Raw genomic sequence first — 19229 nt, forward strand, 5'->3', positions numbered from 1 at the left:
GTGAAGTTTAGCAAAATGGATGAAGTGGGGCAAATTTTATGTCACTGAGACAGGCAGAGGGTGGCATTGGCTCAGCTGTCCTTTGTTCTAGGTTCATTTTGTTTCCCCTGTCTTCCTGAGCTGTGCTCCACCACAAAATTCAAGAAGATTCCAGAATTCCCGTTGAAAGCTATGATGTGGTTTTACCCCAAAAATAACCATAGATAATAGTTGTTGTTTTCCACCATTCTGGAAAGGGAAACAAAACTGGATTAGAAGGAAGACCTGTGTATCAAAGATGGGTCAACTTTGCTGGGAAAGTAAAAGACTGCACACAGAAACACAGTGGCTGAGAAAAAGAAAGCCCTTCCCTGGAGAGCCTGTGGTGACACTAGACATGCTCTCCTGTGTCCATGCTATTGAGGCAGGGTGGACCAGAACCCAGTGCAATGATAACATTGCCATGAATAACAATACTTGGTAAAAGAATAAGGCCGTCTATCCTGCAGTAATTTGGTAAGAACAGTCTCCTCTGTCCCATGTCACTTGACCCTTGCAAAAGATAGTGCTCTCTAGAGAAATGCCATAGGAAAACTTCTCTATAGCAAAAGGTTTCTCCAGGATAGTTAAGTTTAGCAAAATGGATTTAAGTACTGCAACTTCATTATGCCACTCAACAAGCAGAGGGTACCTTTTGGCTCAAAAGAAATCACCACTCTCCTTTATAGAGAAGGCTGACAGATCTGGTACACACAGAATTCTGAAGGGTCCCACCCATTCTGCAGTAGTTTCTGAGGCTGTGAGCAGAACAGGCATGGGGGAAGCATAAGCACTGAGGGAGATGTGGACTCACCTGGAGTGACTGGGAATGGCGTTGGAACAGCTGTGAGAAAAAGAAGCCATGTCAGTGTCCTTGAACAGAAGGAAACTAGCCTACCCTGGCCCTGGGTTCATGACACTGAGCAGACCAGACACTGGGTTGTACTCATCTGATGCCTCAGAGTAGAGATGGCTAATCATCTACATGGCCAGGATGATGCTACCCATGGGGTCATAAGAGCCCACACTCTGCTCCCACCTCAAGGTTGACATGATGAGTCCTGTAATTTATATCTGTCCAGTGAGTCAGGGGTAACTATCCAGGTCCAATTCTTACACTGGATCACTCAGGCCTCCCAGGACAGCCCCACCCACACTGGACTGGAGGCACAGACATGGAGGATTTATACACATGAATACAGAAATTACCCCAGTACCTGAAAGAAATGGGCACAGACACAAACCTTCACCAAAGCCCAATGAGGGAACCTGAACTTAGGATTCTCTGATGGGGACCCAGAGTCATGGTTTTAAACAAGCAAAATGTCTTGTCAAATGATCATTTTCCCATGAAGTAAATAAAGCAACTCCAAGGTCAAAGAGTAGCAGAGACATGGGGTAGGGCCTTAAGCTAAGGACAAAGTCGGTGTCTCTGCCCTCACTACATAAGCAACCTTGGATATCACATGCCTCAGCCCTTCACCCTCAGACTCAGAGGTCTACATACTGTCTCTAATTCAGGCCTCATAGCCTCTGATAGAATGTTCTGTCCGTCTTCATATGTCCTAATCTTCCCTTCAGACAGGACATGGACAGTGTCCCCCACTTGGGAAGGCTCACAAAGCTCCACACCTGGTGTCACCCCCACTCCTGAAACTGACTTCACACTATCTGTTGAAGAATCACCTTAGACCTTTTCATTCTCTGATGATGACCCCGAAGCCAGTGTACCTCCCATAAGACAGTGCTGGACCTCAACCATTTTCCAGCAGTCAGAGCCCATGATTCACTGCATACAGTGTCTCTCCATAGGAGACAGCATGGGACCAAGTGAGGCCATGCTATTCCTTATGTCACAATCTCAGCAAAGTTTTTGATCAGAAGGCACCTAGTGACACCCGCAAATCAAATGGACATTCATTATCACAAAGGAACTTACGGGTGTGAGGGACATAGGTAGCATAATAGTTAGCCTGGAACCCTCTCATGGTGACACTGCCATCAGTGATGAAGACTACGGACATGAAGTTCCATGTCGAGGTGAAAGTTCCATTGGCCCCATCACAAACCCGAGCAATGAGAGAAGAATTGTATACAGGACCATCATAAAGCAGGATGTAGTCATAGCTGCAGCCTCCTTCAAGCCTTCAGAGACAGAATAAGCAGTTAGTTTTTCTGTGTCTGGAATTTGATGTGGGGCTCACGTCTCAGGGATCACTGTCCTGATCACACTGACAAAAAGTATCATCTGAAAGAGTAGATGCCTTCCTGGAATCCTAAGGGAATTCGTCCATCATCCCAAGATGTCATGCCTGGCCTACAAGGTGTGATGCTTTCAGGGTACAGATGTGTAATCTATAATACCTATAATACTCCTCCTGATGCCTCTTGGAATGAGAGAGAGCCATGAGGACCACTTTGCACTATATAGGTCCCTCATTGAACCCCCAAGAACGTCATTACCCAAGCACCAAACTGGCCCTCCCAATGAGTAATAGGTCCAAGTTTTCCACATTCTCTGATCACTTCTTGGTCAACAAGATGAGTAGAGCAGGTGTTCTAGCCCCTTCTTCTGACTGGGGCTTAGGAGAGTGGCATCTCATCGCCATGCAGAAAATTCAGGACAACCCTGGGACTTTAGCCAGAGTATTTTCAACTTCCTGTGCCTTGCACCCATCCCACCCTCCATGGGCTACTCTCATGTCAAGTCAAAATGGACCCCTTTAAAAAGTCACCTTGACTATTGCCCCGTAAATTCCCAAGCACCCCATATTGTCTCTCCTACATCTGCTGTTGATCCACACTTACTGCAAATCTCTGAAGTTCAAGGTCACACGGTTATTGGATGGGACCAAAATGTTCCACACACATCTGGCATTGTTAGGGTAATTCCCAGGGTAGAAGGGACTTGAAAAGTTCCCATAGTGTCCAGTCAGGTAACCTCCACAGGTATAGTCTACTGCAAGGAAAGAGTCGAAATGCTGATGGACTCCAGTACACACCCCATAACCGCCTGACAGAAAGCTAAATGTTTGACACAATATCCAAGGGATGAATCCAACAAGAGGTCACCTATCTCTGGTCAACACTAAAGGCATGGAGGACACCCTCCTAGGTGGCTTTTCTTTGTAGAGGTAAGTGCAGGTTGGGTACTAAATGGGTGACAGGAATGGCCATCTTGGGGAAGTCCAAGTGTCCCCTATGACTCCCTGGTTGCCAGATGATGGTGGGTATTGGAGCCCTTGGACCAGTGGTGCAGAATTTCTGCACCCTGGACCTGAAGAGATCATCAGGCATAATGAACACTAGTGTCAGGGTTTTTTAAGGTGCCTAAATGTTTGCTGGTATGGCCTTCAATGCCACTGCATAACAGAGAATCTCTGGAGGAAGCACTCTGAACTCTACACCCTGTTTTCTACCTACTCTGACTCACAAAGTCCAGGACCATGAACGTATGGCAAAGTTATCATGTTCTGAATGGAATAGAAACTGCCCAAAAATGGGCAATATATAAGATCTGGAGTCCTGCTCATGAGTCCCAAGCCCCATTAGGGCTCTTCATAAATCTATCCACTGATTCTGCAATGGATTAAATAGGAGACGGATTTTGGTGAACAACGTAGATCACTGGGGATGTACACAAGGATATTACGTCATCCTAATTCCTTTCTCCTTTTCTTCCTGAACTGTGTTCCACCATAGATTTAAGAAGATTCTAGAATTCCTAACTCTCTCCAAAACCTTGGATAAAGTGTTTAAAGCTATACTTTAGTCTCATGCCACACATACCAGGGGAAATTGTATTGAACCAATCAGGAGAGAAAACAAAACTGGATTAGAAGGAAGACCTGTGCATGACAGACGAGTCAAGTTGGAAACATTGAACACAAGCATTGTGGTTCAGAAAAAGAAAATACTTCCCTTGAATACATGTGGTGAAACTGGACGTAGTCTCCTGTGCCCCTGCTATTGAAGGTAAGGTGAACCAGAACCCATTGCATTAATAAAATTGTCATGAATAACAATACTTGATAAAAGAATAAGGCCATCTATCCTGCAGTAATTTGGTAAGAACAGTGTCTGCTGTCCCATGTCATTTGTCCCTTACAAAACAGAAATACCATAGGAAAGGGTCTCTGTAGCAAATGGTTTCTACAGGATAGTGAAATTTAGCAAAATGGATTTAAGTACTGCAACTTCGTTATGCCACTCAACAAGCAGAGGGTACCTTTTGGCTCAAAAGAAATCACCACTCTCCTTTATAGAGAAGGCTGACAGATCTGGTACACACAGAATTCTGAAGGGTCCCACCCATTCTGCAGTAGTTTCTGAGGCTGTGAGCAGAACAGGCATGGGGGAAGCATAAGCACTGAGGGAGATGTGGACTCACCTGGAGTGACTGGGAATGGCGTTGGAACAGCTGTGAGAAAAAGAAGCCATGTCAGTGTCCTTGAACAGAAGGAAACTAGCCTACCCTGGCCCTGGGTTCATGACACTGAGCAGACCAGACACTGGGTTGTACTCATCTGATGCCTCAGAGTAGAGATGGCTAATCATCTACATGGCCAGGATGATGCTACCCATGGGGTCATAAGAGCCCACACTCTGCTCCCACCTCAAGGTTGGCATGATGAGTCCTGTAATTTATATCTGTCCAGTGAGTCAGGGGTAACTATCCAGGTCCAATTCTTACACTGGATCACTCAGGCCTCCCAGGACAGCCCCACCCACACTGGACTGGAGGCACAGACATGGAGGATTTATACACATGAATACAGAAATTACCCCAGTACCTGAAAGAAATGGGCACAGACACAAACCTTCACCAAAGCCCAATGAGGGAACCTGAACTTAGGATTCTCTGATGGGGATCCAGAGTCATGGTTTTAAACAAGCAAAATGTCTTGTCAAATGATCATTTTCCCATGAAGTAAATAAAGCAACTCCAAGGTCAAAGAGTAGCAGAGACATGGGCCTTAAGCTAAGGACAAAGTCGGTGTCTCTGCCCTCACTACATAAGCAACCTTGGATATCACATGCCTCAGCCCTTCACCCTCAGACTCAGAGGTCTACATACTGTCTCTAATTCAGGCCTCATAGCCTCTGATAGAATGTTCTGTCCGTCTTCATATGTCCTAATCTTCCCTTCAGACAGGACATGGACAGTGTCCCCCACTTGGGAAGGCTCACAAAGCTCCACACCTGGTGTCACCCCCACTCCTGAAACTGACTTCACACTATCTGTTGAAGAATCACCTTAGACCTTTTCATTCTCTGATGATGACCCCGAAGCCAGTGTACCTCCCATAAGACAGTGCTGGACCTCAACCATTTTCCAGCAGTCAGAGCCCATGATTCACTGCATACAGTGTCTCTCCATAGGAGACAGCATGGGACCAAGTGAGGCCATGCTATTCCTTATGTCACAATCTCAGCAAAGTTTTTGATCAGAAGGCACCTAGTGACACCCGCAAATCAAATGGACATTCATTATCACAAAGGAACTTACGGGTGTGAGGGACATAGGTAGCATAATAGTTAGCCTGGAACCCTCTCATGGTGACACTGCCATCAGTGATGAAGACTACGGACATGAAGTTCCATGTCGAGGTGAAAGTTCCATTGGCCCCATCACAAACCCGAGCAATGAGAGAAGAATTGTATACAGGACCATCATAAAGCAGGATGTAGTCAAAGCTGCAGCCTCCTTCAAGCCTTCAGAGACAGAATAAGCAGTTAGTTTTTCTGTGTCTGGAATTTGATGTGGGGCTCACGTCTCAGGGATCACTGTCCTGATCACACTGACAAAAAGTATCATCTGAAAGAGTAGATGCCTTCCTGGAATCCTAAGGGAATTCGTCCATCATCCCAAGATGTCATGCCTGGCCTACAAGGTGTGATGCTTTCAGGGTACAGATGTGTAATCTATAATACCTATAATACTCCTCCTGATGCCTCTTGGAATGAGAGAGAGCCATGAGGACCACTTTGCACTATATAGGTCCCTCATTGAACCCCCAAGAACGTCATTACCCAAGCACCAAACTGGCCCTCCCAATGAGTAATAGGTCCAAGTTTTCCACATTCTCTGATCACTTCTTGGTCAACAAGATGAGTAGAGCAGGTGTTCTAGCCCCTTCTTCTGACTGGGGCTTAGGAGAGTGGCATCTCATCGCCATGCAGAAAATTCAGGACAACCCTGGGACTTTAGCCAGAGTATTTTCAACTTCCTGTGCCTTGCACCCATCCCACCCTCCATGGGCTACTCTCATGTCAAGTCAAAATGGACCCCTTTAAAAAGTCACCTTGACTATTGCCCCGTAAATTCCCAAGCACCCCATATTGTCTCTCCTACATCTGCTGTTGATCCACACTTACTGCAAATCTCTGAAGTTCAAGGTCACACGGTTATTGGATGGGACCAAAATGTTCCACACACATCTGGCATTGTTAGGGTAATTCCCAGGGTAGAAGGGACTTGAAAAGTTCCCATAGTGTCCAGTCAGGTAACCTCCACAGGTATAGTCTACTGCAAGGAAAGAGTCGAAATGCTGATGGACTCCAGTACACACCCCATAACCGCCTGACAGAAAGCTAAATGTTTGACACAATATCCAAGGGATGAATCCAACAAGAGGTCACCTATCTCTGGTCAACACTAAAGGCATGGAGGACACCCTCCTAGGTGGCTTTTCTTTGTAGAGGTAAGTGCAGGTTGGGTACTAAATGGGTGACAGGAATGGCCATCTTGGGGAAGTCCAAGTGTCCCCTATGACTCCCTGGTTGCCAGATGATGGTGGGTATTGGAGCCCTTGGACCAGTGGTGCAGAATTTCTGCACCCTGGACCTGAAGAGATCATCAGGCATAATGAACACTAGTGTCAGGGTTTTTTAAGGTGCCTAAATGTTTGCTGGTATGGCCTTCAATGCCACTGCATAACAGAGAATCTCTGGAGGAAGCACTCTGAACTCTACACCCTGTTTTCTACCTACTCTGACTCACAAAGTCCAGGACCATGAACGTATGGCAAAGTTATCATGTTCTGAATGGAATAGAAACTGCCCAAAAATGGGCAATATATAAGATCTGGAGTCCTGCTCATGAGTCCCAAGCCCCATTAGGGCTCTTCATAAATCTATCCACTGATTCTGCAATGGATTAAATAGGAGACGGATTTTGGTGAACAACGTAGATCACTGGGGATGTACACAAGGATATTACGTCATCCTAATTCCTTTCTCCTTTTCTTCCTGAACTGTGTTCCACCATAGATTTAAGAAGATTCTAGAATTCCTAACTCTCTCCAAAACCTTGGATAAAGTGTTTAAAGCTATACTTTAGTCTCATGCCACACATACCAGGGGAAATTGTATTGAACCAATCAGGAGAGAAAACAAAACTGGATTAGAAGGAAGACCTGTGCATGACAGACGAGTCAAGTTGGAAACATTGAACACAAGCATTGTGGTTCAGAAAAAGAAAATACTTCCCTTGAATACATGTGGTGAAACTGGACGTAGTCTCCTGTGCCCCTGCTATTGAAGGTAAGGTGAACCAGAACCCATTGCATTAATAAAATTGTCATGAATAACAATACTTGATAAAAGAATAAGGCCATCTATCCTGCAGTAATTTGGTAAGAACAGTGTCTGCTGTCCCATGTCATTTGTCCCTTACAAAACAGAAATACCATAGGAAAGGGTCTCTGTAGCAAATGGTTTCTACAGGATAGTGAAATTTAGCAAAATGGATTTAAGTACTGCAACTTCGTTATGCCACTCAACAAGCAGAGGGTACCTTTTGGCTCAAAAGAAATCACCACTCTCCTTTATAGAGAAGGCTGACAGATCTGGTACACACAGAATTCTGAAGGGTCCCACCCATTCTGCAGTAGTTTCTGAGGCTGTGAGCAGAACAGGCATGGGGGAAGCATAAGCACTGAGGGAGATGTGGACTCACCTGGAGTGACTGGGAATGGCGTTGGAACAGCTGTGAGAAAAGAAGCCATGTCAGTGTCCTTGAACAGAAGGAAACTAGCCTACCCTGGCCCTGGGTTCATGACACTGAGCAGACCAGACACTGGGTTGTACTCATCTGATGCCTCAGAGTAGAGATGGCTAATCATCTACATGGCCAGGATGATGCTACCCATGGGGTCATAAGAGCCCACACTCTGCTCCCACCTCAAGGTTGGCATGATGAGTCCTGTAATTTATATCTGTCCAGTGAGTCAGGGGTAACTATCCAGGTCCAATTCTTACACTGGATCACTCAGGCCTCCCAGGACAGCCCCACCCACACTGGACTGGAGGCACAGACATGGAGGATTTATACACATGAATACAGAAATTACCCCAGTACCTGAAAGAAATGGGCACAGACACAAACCTTCACCAAAGCCCAATGAGGGAACCTGAACTTAGGATTCTCTGATGGGGATCCAGAGTCATGGTTTTAAACAAGCAAAATGTCTTGTCAAATGATCATTTTCCCATGAAGTAAATAAAGCAACTCCAAGGTCAAAGAGTAGCAGAGACATGGGCCTTAAGCTAAGGACAAAGTCGGTGTCTCTGCCCTCACTACATAAGCAACCTTGGATATCACATGCCTCAGCCCTTCACCCTCAGACTCAGAGGTCTACATACTGTCTCTAATTCAGGCCTCATAGCCTCTGATAGAATGTTCTGTCCGTCTTCATATGTCCTAATCTTCCCTTCAGACAGGACATGGACAGTGTCCCCCACTTGGGAAGGCTCACAAAGCTCCACACCTGGTGTCACCCCCACTCCTGAAACTGACTTCACACTATCTGTTGAAGAATCACCTTAGACCTTTTCATTCTCTGATGATGACCCCGAAGCCAGTGTACCTCCCATAAGACAGTGCTGGACCTCAACCATTTTCCAGCAGTCAGAGCCCATGATTCACTGCATACAGTGTCTCTCCATAGGAGACAGCATGGGACCAAGTGAGGCCATGCTATTCCTTATGTCACAATCTCAGCAAAGTTTTTGATCAGAAGGCACCTAGTGACACCCGCAAATCAAATGGACATTCATTATCACAAAGGAACTTACGGGTGTGAGGGACATAGGTAGCATAATAGTTAGCCTGGAACCCTCTCATGGTGACACTGCCATCAGTGATGAAGACTACGGACATGAAGTTCCATGTCGAGGTGAAAGTTCCATTGGCCCCATCACAAACCCGAGCAATGAGAGAAGAATTGTATACAGGACCATCATAAAGCAGGATGTAGTCATAGCTGCAGCCTCCTTCAAGCCTTCAGAGACAGAATAAGCAGTTAGTTTTTCTGTGTCTGGAATTTGATGTGGGGCTCACGTCTCAGGGATCACTGTCCTGATCACACTGACAAAAAGTATCATCTGAAAGAGTAGATGCCTTCCTGGAATCCTAAGGGAATTCGTCCATCATCCCAAGATGTCATGCCTGGCCTACAAGGTGTGATGCTTTCAGGGTACAGATGTGTAATCTATAATACCTATAATACTCCTCCTGATGCCTCTTGGAATGAGAGAGAGCCATGAGGACCACTTTGCACTATATAGGTCCCTCATTGAACCCCCAAGAACGTCATTACCCAAGCACCAAACTGGCCCTCCCAATGAGTAATAGGTCCAAGTTTTCCACATTCTCTGATCACTTCTTGGTCAACAAGATGAGTAGAGCAGGTGTTCTAGCCCCTTCTTCTGACTGGGGCTTAGGAGAGTGGCATCTCATCGCCATGCAGAAAATTCAGGACAACCCTGGGACTTTAGCCAGAGTATTTTCAACTTCCTGTGCCTTGCACCCATCCCACCCTCCATGGGCTACTCTCATGTCAAGTCAAAATGGACCCCTTTAAAAAGTCACCTTGACTATTGCCCCGTAAATTCCCAAGCACCCCATATTGTCTCTCCTACATCTGCTGTTGATCCACACTTACTGCAAATCTCTGAAGTTCAAGGTCACACGGTTATTGGATGGGACCAAAATGTTCCACACACATCTGGCATTGTTAGGGTAATTCCCAGGGTAGAAGGGACTTGAAAAGTTCCCATAGTGTCCAGTCAGGTAACCTCCACAGGTATAGTCTACTGCAAGGAAAGAGTCGAAATGCTGATGGACTCCAGTACACACCCCATAACCGCCTGACAGAAAGCTAAATGTTTGACACAATATCCAAGGGATGAATCCAACAAGAGGTCACCTATCTCTGGTCAACACTAAAGGCATGGAGGACACCCTCCTAGGTGGCTTTTCTTTGTAGAGGTAGGTGCAATTTGGTTTCTGAATGGGTGACAGGAATGGCCAGTTTGGGGAAGTCCATCCAAGTCACAGCAAAGTGTTCCCTATGCTTATGACTCCCTGGTTGCCAGATGATGGTGGGTTTAAGAGGCCTCGGACTAGTAGTGCAGAGTTTTTGCACCCTTTAGATAAAGAGATCATCAGGCATAATTAAGAGCTATCTTGGGACTTCTTTCAGATGCCTGCATGTTGGCTAGAATGTACTTCAAACTCTCTGAAGAACAGAGAAAATCTGGAGGAAGCACTGTTAACTCTACACCTTTTTCTACCCATTCTGACTCACAGAGTCCTGGGCCCTGGTCTTCGTGAAAAGCTATCATGTTCTGAATGAAATAAAAAGTGCCCACCAATGGGCACATATTAAAGACCTGGAGTCCTGCTCATGATTCCATCCCCATGAGTCCATCCCTAATGCACATGAGGGTGCTAACTTAGTCTATCCATTGAAACTGGGATGTATTAAATAGAAGATGGATTTTGGGGACAACATGAACCACTGGGGGTGTACTCGCTTTGTTTCTCTTCCTAATTGCTTTGTTTCTCCTTCCCTTCATGATCTGTGCTCCACCACAGTCATCAAAAATATCCCAGAATTCTGATCTCTCTCTCTAACCATGTAGTTGAATTGTTTAAAGTCATGCTTTGATCTCACCCCAAGCTTACCATTGTAAGGAGTTGTTGTCCACCAATCTGGACAGAAAACAAAGCTGGATTAGAAGGAAGGTCTATGCACAAAGCTTGGTCAAGTGGAAAACATTGGACACAGAAGCACTGTGGCTGAGAAAAAGAGAGTCCCTTTCCTGAGAGCATATGGTGGTCCTGACCGTGCTCACATATGTCCATCATAGTGACAATCAGCTGGCTCAGGGTCCAGGGCAACTATACCTTCCTCCTGAATGACATTTGCTTGGTAAAAGTATCATGTAATCTATACCATAAGGGTATGACAGGAACAAACTCTACTGTCACTATGTCACATGACTCTTGCAAGGCAACTATCATAGAAAATGACCTCCATAGCAAATGATTCACCAGGGAAGTGAAGTTTAGCAAAATAGATGAAGTGGGGCAAATTTTATGTCACTGAGACAGGCAGAGGGTGGCATTGGCTCAGCTGTCCTTTGTTCTAGGTTCATTTTGTTTCCCCTGTCTTCCTGAGCTGTGCTCCACCACAGAATTTAAGATATCCCAGAATTCCTGTCTCTCTCCAAGCTCTTGGTTGAAATGTTTGAAGCTATGCTTTGATCTCAACTCACACTTACCAGGGAAAGGTGTTGTATCGAACCAATCTGGAGAGAAAACAAAGCTGGATTAGAAGGAAGGTCTATGCACAAAGCTTGGTCAAGTGGAAAACATTGGACACAGAAGCACTGTGGCTGAGAAAAAGAGAGTTGTTCCCTTGAGAGCATATGCTGGTCCTGTCCATGCTCATGTATGTCCATGATAGTACAAGCAGCTGACTCAGGGTCCAGGACAACTATGCCTTATTCCTGAATGACATTTGCTTGGTAAAAGTATCATGTAATCTATACCATAAGGGTATGACAGTAACAAACTCTGCTGTCACCATGCCACATGACTCTTGCAAGGCAACTATCATAGAAAATGACCTCCATAGCAAATGATTCACCAGGGAAGTAAAGTGTAGCAAAATAGATGAAGTGGGGCAAATTTTATGTCACTGAGACAGGCAGAGGGTGGCATTGGCTCAGCAGACAACACTGCCCTTTGTTCTCAGTTGCTTTCTTTCTCCTTGTCTTCCTGAGCTGTGCTCCACCACAGAATTTAAGTTATCCCAGAATTCCTGTCTTTCTCCAAGCTCTTGGTTGAAGTGCTTTGGTCTCACCCAAGCTTACCATAGATAATAGTTGTTTGGGGCCAACCTGGAGAGGAAAACAAAACTGGATTAGAAGGAAGACCTGTGCAACAAAGTTGGGCCAAGACACCTTAGCTGAGAAGAGTAAAAGTTTGGACACAGAAGTACTATGCTGGAAAAAAAGAGAGTCCTTTCCTTGAGAGCATGTGGTAGCGTTGGGCATGCTCTCAAGGGTCACTCACTGCAGCAATTAGGTAGCCCAGAGTCCTAAGGCCACTGTAACTTTGTCCTGAATTACAGTTGCTTAGTAAAAGAATCATGCCATCTATTCCTTATGACCAAGGCAGGAATAGTCTCGCCTGTTCCATGTCACATGGCTCTTGCATGAGATACAGCTTTCTAGACGTTTAGTATAGTAAAGGGCCTTCATAGCAAATGATTTCACCAGGAGAGGGAAGTGCAGAAAAATCACATAAGTGCCGCCACTGAGACAAGCAAGGGTGATATTTGGCTCAACAGAAGCTGCCTCTTTACTTTATGGAGAATGCTGAAGGTTTGGGGGCTGACAGATTCCTGAACATTCCCACCATTCTATCGCTGCTGGTTATGGCTGTGAGCAGATTAAGCATCCCTAACCAATAAGAGATCATCAGCTCAGCTATGTGTGAAACTCCTTTCTATACTGCCAAACACAAAGGATCACAGGTCAGGCAGGAAACTCCATAACCTTCATCCCTTTATTAGCATAGCAAGTTTCATCCAGAGACATATGGGGAGCCTGACATATGGGGAGCTTGACCATAGTAAGAAGATACATTACCTGTTGTAGTATCTGGGGTAGTAGTATGCCATATGTCTGAAATTGACAACAAAAAGAAAAGTTATAGTTAGACTGGGAGACAAATAGACACCAAGAGATATCCTAATCCCATGCAGAATCCATTCAAGAGTTGCATTTGTGACTTATGTGTTGGGGAAGTCCTGTGTATATGTCAATAAATTACTGCTGGCCAATAGGAATCTAGATAGGTGGGGCTAGGAGTCCAGAAGGATTCTGGGAAGGAGAAACAGAGGAGTCGCCATGTAACCGCATGGGGTAGGAAGCCCGGAACTATTCTACGGTAAGAGACATACTTAGATTAACAATTATGGGGTAATTACTTAAGGCAGAGCTAGCCAGTAAGAGACAAGCAAGGCCAACAGCTTCATAATGAATACAGTCTCCTGTGTGTTTATTTGGGGACTACAGTGCAGCAGAGCCCAGGCGGCTGGCAGGGGATAAACCAAAGCGGCTAGCAAAGAAAAAGCTTCCCCCTAACAAAATGGTGTCAGGAGTGGGATCATGAATTTCCACGCAGAATGGCAAAAGCTTTAAAGGAATTTTAGAAACAGAAGAACAGAGAGAAGCACAGATTTTGGTAGCAGCATTTTTCTCAGGTGTGCTCTGTTTTGCTAACCACAAGCCGAGATTCACGTGGCTCGTTTACCGGAGTCTTCCTGACTCGGCATAAAAAGAAAAAAAAGCCAGCAAGGTTGTTTTAAGAGACTCTGCTAATGATTAAAAGGTGTGTACGTACAGCTGGAAGTGGCAGCTTTTGCTGGATGTCAGCATGGACTGAGGCGGTAAGCTGGAATCACGCTTACGCCCGCCATCTTGACGAAAAACCGGCAGTTTAAAACAGCCGCGGTTTTACAGATAAGACACGTGGCCAGGAAAACATAAAGATTTACAGTAAAGTCAGACTTGGATAAAGAAAAACCTCTAAAGGTTTACAGTGTGTTTAAAAATATACGTGAGATTGAGAGAGAAAATGAAACAACAAAGTGGTAAATAAATAAAAAAGCCGGCGTTGTGGCGCACGCCGGTAGGATTTACTCCAGAGGCAGAGGCAGGCGGATTTCCAAAGAGAAACCCTGTCTCAGAGAAAAATAAAAGTAAGAGAAATAAAGTAATAATAGATAAATAAATAAGCCACGTAAAGATGGAAAATACACAGAGAGTCTGGATACTGTACGCTATTGTGTTGTTCAGTTTTTTTCTTGCTCAAGAAGGAACTGCTACTAAAGTACACTTGATTATAAATGCTGCTAAATTAATCCAACTTATATCTTTTGAAAATGCCTTGACTTCAAAATTTAAGTACAAGGATATGTTACTTGGAAAAGGAGTTTTTATTTATGTTTCTACAGAAAATGAAAAGCTGAGGATTCCTTCCAGGCTTCTGTGGTTCGACGAACCAAGACCCCCGGAAGCAGTGGATCAGATGTTCCAACAATTGAAACAGCTAAGATGATGCAGTTTTACAGACCCCGAAAATATGGATTTATACAGGTTTCTGAGTTTTGTCATGATCCCCATGGTATAAACAGCGCCCCCTTCCAGCATGAAGCAGTTTGGAATGAGCGACGTCCTAATTCCCATCTTGTTTATAAATCTTTGTTTTCATTTAAATGGGATTGTTTATAATTGGTTAATGATCACAACCAATCTCCTTTTAATGGTAAAAAGGGGAATTATGGTATGGGTATTGTTTTTCATTTATTGATACAAATTCAAGGTCAATTTTGTGATGTGTATATTTCTCCTCTTGATTAAGTATTGTGCTTATACTGATCTTTTAAAACATAATGCATAATTAAATACAGACTATAGATAGTTACTTAGAATTTATAGTTAGGTAAGTTAGGTTTTCTAGATATACAGAAATATATTTAAGATAGATAGTCTTCAAACCTCTCAAAGACCTTCAGAAAATAGCATTTAAAATGGTTTAGGGTTTTTCTTGACAATGAGAAATGTCTGCTCCTGGCAGCACCAATTATGTCTGAGAGGAAAATGGGCATCGAAGAAACTCGTTATGGAGTTTGCTTTCAACATGGCAAGATTAGCCATTTGGGCAAGAAACTGCTCTTGCCTAGACTGACTGTTGTTGTATAATCTGGACATGCAGAACCCACAGGAAAGTGACTGTTGAACGCAGTCTTACAGGGTTCCTGCTTCATGGAAGAGTCTACGGGACTTTCTGCAGGACACAGAAAAATGACTGACAGACTGCTGATACAGATGGACAGTTTTGAAATTTCCTGCTTGGCTGAGAAATCTTCTGGATACATTGTGGCCTATGGGCTGAAGATGGATGTCCCAACGTTACAGAGGAACTTTGGGTGACTGTCCAGGTAGCAAGATGTCTCTGTCAATCCTAGTGTTTATATATTATCCTTCTGTGGTCTTTGATGGAGTTGAAGACAGATAGTTATAATTATAGTTTTCCTCAGTTATGATAAAAGATAAGCTACATATAGGACTTTGGACTCACAAGGATGGGATGGATGATAATTTCTTTAGATCTTGCTAAATGTTAATAGACAAAATGTTGTAACTGTGTTCTTACTTGATAACTGTTCTGTTATACACAATTTGACTGTGTTAAAGTTAAGACCTTTCTTTTTGTTTAAACAGAAAAGAGGAGATGTTGGGGAAGTCCTGTGTATATGTCAATAAATTACTGCTGGCCAATAGGAATCTAGATAGGTGGGGCTAGGAGTCCAGGAGGATTCTGGGAAGGAGAAACAGAGGAGTCGACATGTAACCGCATGGGGTAGGAAGCCCGGAACTATTCTACGGTAAGAGACATACTTAGATTAACAATTATGGGGTAATTACTTAAGGCAGAGCTAGCCAGTAAGAGACAAGCAAGGCCAACAGCTTCATAATGAATATAGCCTCCTGTGTGTTTATTTGGGGACTACAGTGCAGCAGAGCCCAGGCGGCTGGCAGGGGATAAACCAAAGCGGCTAGCAAAGAAAAAGCTTCCCCTAACACTTATGAACCAGGGTCCAACCCAGAGTCTCATCCAAAGAACATGTTCTTGCAGGACATCAGACAGTGCCTCCACCTCTCTCAACCCAAATATTTTCCCTAAGAAGCTGTGTGTCCATCTGGGGACTCTTGTATTGGGCAGGTACGTGTGACACCATGGCGCAGACTTAGATAAAAAGTGGGAAAGAGACAACTGGCCAAAGGCAACAGAGTGCAGGATACAGAAGAATCCTGTCCAATAGAATCACAAAACATTTCTTGACCCTCCATAGCATCTTCATCATTTTGGTAGGGAATAGGGAGGTGGTTATGTAGCAGATAGAAAATCTGGTTTTATAGGTATAGGAGAGAGTGACTTAGACAATGCTGACACCACACCAGAAGGCCAGAGAATCCCCACACAAATTTGAAGATAGGTCTTGATTGTGAAAGGGCCAGAGTTCATTCTATGAATGAGTTTTTACTTCATTTACAAATGTTGTAGCTGGGACTCTATCATATACTTGGTGCAAACTTGTCTTGGGGACAAGAAAGTACCTTCTGAATACTAAAGTGACAAGAAAAGAGATTGTGCCCACAGAAAGAATAGGCATCTTCCAGATACAGATGCTGAGACTTACCAGGCTGGGGTGTTGACGCAGTGACAGCATCTGTAAGAAAGAAGGGTAATTAGATACCTAGCACAGAACCCCACCTGGAGGGACAAGTGGGACAGAGTTGATGTTTTGACAGAAAGAGCTCATATTCTGCACATCCCCGTTGTAACCTGAATCCTAGATACAGTCATAGAGTCCAAACCTAAACCCCCAATTGAGGTCTGGATCTCAGTACCTAGAACTTATTATCTGGAATAAGAAAGTAATAGGTACCCCTGAAACAGGTAACAAAATTATTTTCATTGCCATGTAGGTAATCAGCCAGTCTCAGTGATGAGCTGTTGAAGACCCTCATGTTATGAGATTACTATCGGAAAACTATGGTCCACCTTGCTTGTGGGCCAACATGTATTTTTCATGGCTGGCTCTCAAAACAACGTATATTACCACCCTGCCATAACTATACCTCACTCCCTCTTCATTGTTTCTGCCAGTGATAGTAAATGAGTCATTGAGTTTAGATTAGGTACTGGACTGATGTAAACTGAGTAGAGCTAACCAGAAGTGTCTATGACATGAAGGAGAGTGGAAAGGTACACCAAATCTGTTCTCCAAAGACTCTACCTCTGGGAAGGAATTCAGGACCACAGGGATTTGAGTCAAGTAGATGTTCCTCACCTACAAGAATGGCTTATTATGTTTATCCTTGGGTTCCTTGATGCTATATATTGAAAAGACTACCCATGTACTTCCAAACAAAATAGTGCTGCTTAAAGGAGCCTATGAGTGATGATACTGCTATTTATTCAAGTTAGGAACCTAACTTGGTACCTCCAGGGTCCCCTGACCCAAGGAAAATCTAGATGTCCAAAACAGAAGTGAGTTATACACAGGGCTGTGAGTGAGAAAAATGAAACAGTACAGAATGTATCCCAGTATTGTTGGAGCACAAATGAAGTCCTGTGGACAGGAATAAGTGGTCTAGCAAAACCCCATTGTTGGCAACAAAATCTAATAGTCCCTGGGTCATACCTGAGCAGATGACTCCAGCATCCTCCTGGTGTCCACAGTTATGGGAAAGCCAGCCTCGGTGGGAGCAGCTCCACAGATTGTACTCATATCCTGTACAGGCCACATCATCCAGGACAATGGGCCCTGAGCCCTGTCCAAACAAGGCATTTTGTGGGGCAGACACGGCCCAGCCACAGCCCAGCTGCCTGCACACCACGTTGGCATCATTGATGTCCCAGCTATCGTCACACACGGTGCCCCAGGAACCCTGGTAAAGGATCTCCACGCGGCCCTGACACCTGTCTCCTCCATTCACCAGCCTCAGAGCCAAACCAGGAACTGATCCTGAAAGACAAGGTGGATTATCCTTTGCTGGTCCTGTGTGGACGATGGAGCTTGTGCAGTCATGAGCAGCTCTTTCAAGGGGTTTAATGCAATATGTAATGCAAAGTCCTCCCACTCTTGCTTCTTGGGCACCCTGTCTTGCAAAGACCTTTACCCCTGTCACTTTGCCTTCACACCCTCATTGGAGTGCTCACTACTTCATTTCTACACATCAAAGGTGACGTTGTCACCAGGACGGGTAGGTTTCCACGAAGAGTGTGCACAGGGGTTGAATCTGCCCTGGATGGTGGCCAAGTACCTACTCCATCTCGTAACTAAGGCCTTTGCGGGCCATGCACTCTTCTGGATGACAACACACACTGCAGAATGCAGGTATTTCAAGGAGGGAGAGTAAGAAGAGCCCTCCATCTCCTGACACACAGACTGCACATGGGCAATCCAGACCCACCCTGACCCACACCTGCCATCAGTAAAGGAGAAGGTAAAGGAGGTTGCTCTGTGATAGACCAAAAGGACAGAATGATGAGCTCCCTGGCAGAAGAGAAGTTCAAGGGTCCCTGGAAAAGGTTGTCACCAGCTGCTTACCCAGTTGAGAGTTTATACCAGAACTGCATTTTAAGGCCCAACAGAAATATAGAAAGCAAAAATACAAACTATTGTTCATCCCATTATCTGGGTCAGGTGACCACCTCCATGAGCTCACTTTCTGTGTACAATAAATAACAACACGGTAGAGAACCCCAGGCTTTCTCATTGCTGGTCACCAAGACCACTGATGTGAACTTGTCGCTGTAGTCAAGGTTCAAGTACCCAACATGTTTAAATGAGACAAAGGGGTTTTCACTAGGCTAAGCCTCTTGCTCTCTAGACAGGGCACCCCTTTGAAGGGACTCAGAATGGGATCCCATAAGATATCATCACTCTCATTTTGCCACAGAAACCTCTCTAGAAACTTACCTTATCTTGATGCTCTAACCCCAACGCCTCTTCTGACACAATACTAAATCTAGAGATCATGGAATTTGAATCCTCCCCCCAGTGACTGACTCCTCCACACACAAAGAAATGGGCAGTGATAGGGATTCCAGCGGAGGAAAACCCCATGGATCAGGAGGCAATCCCACCCAACACCTTAAGTGCCCCAAGATGTCAACACCATGAATGACACTGGCACTGCAAATTGCACAGAGAGGTTTAGACAATTTTTGCTACCTGTTGGTATATGAGACACTGGGAAGGTTGACTCTGCAGTGGTAGTAGGCTCTGGAGTGGTGTAGGGCTCTGCAGTGGTCGCCTCTGCAATCCATATGTAGA

General features: G+C 44.7%; 1 protein-coding gene across 6 annotated transcripts in view; it reads right to left on the minus strand.

Moving 5' to 3' along the window:
* Dmbt1 (deleted in malignant brain tumors 1) overlaps positions 1-19229 on the minus strand; it is a 44253-nt gene that overhangs the window by 12702 nt on the left and 12322 nt on the right. Inside the window, exons 6-21 of one of the 6 annotated variants that reach the window (XM_040752837.1) lie at positions 19128-19211; positions 17592-17915; positions 16584-16613; positions 12964-12999; positions 12184-12210; positions 11590-11616; positions 10991-11017; positions 9966-10113; positions 9097-9302; positions 7979-8008; positions 6397-6547; positions 5528-5733; positions 4409-4438; positions 2827-2977; positions 1958-2163; positions 833-862 (exon numbers count right to left, since the gene is read on the minus strand). In XM_040752837.1, coding sequence (XP_040608771.1) covers positions 833-862; positions 1958-2163; positions 2827-2977; positions 4409-4438; positions 5528-5733; positions 6397-6547; positions 7979-8008; positions 9097-9302; positions 9966-10113; positions 10991-11017; positions 11590-11616; positions 12184-12210; positions 12964-12999; positions 16584-16613; positions 17592-17915; positions 19128-19211 — 1713 coding nt within the window. Of the gene's footprint in view, positions 1-832; positions 863-1957; positions 2164-2826; positions 2978-4408; positions 4439-5527; positions 5734-6396; positions 6548-7978; positions 8009-9096; positions 9303-9965; positions 10117-10990; positions 11018-11589; positions 11617-12183; positions 12211-12963; positions 13000-16583; positions 16614-17591; positions 17916-19127; positions 19212-19229 lie in introns of all 6 variants that reach the window. The other 5 variants (XM_040752848.1, XM_040752840.1, XM_040752835.1 and 2 more) reach the window with 5 other exon arrangements.

The sequence above is a fragment of the Mesocricetus auratus genome, unplaced genomic scaffold, assembly GCF_017639785.1.
Source record: "Mesocricetus auratus isolate SY011 unplaced genomic scaffold, BCM_Maur_2.0 Super-Scaffold_4256, whole genome shotgun sequence".
NCBI classification, from domain to species: Eukaryota; Metazoa; Chordata; class Mammalia; order Rodentia; family Cricetidae; genus Mesocricetus; species Mesocricetus auratus.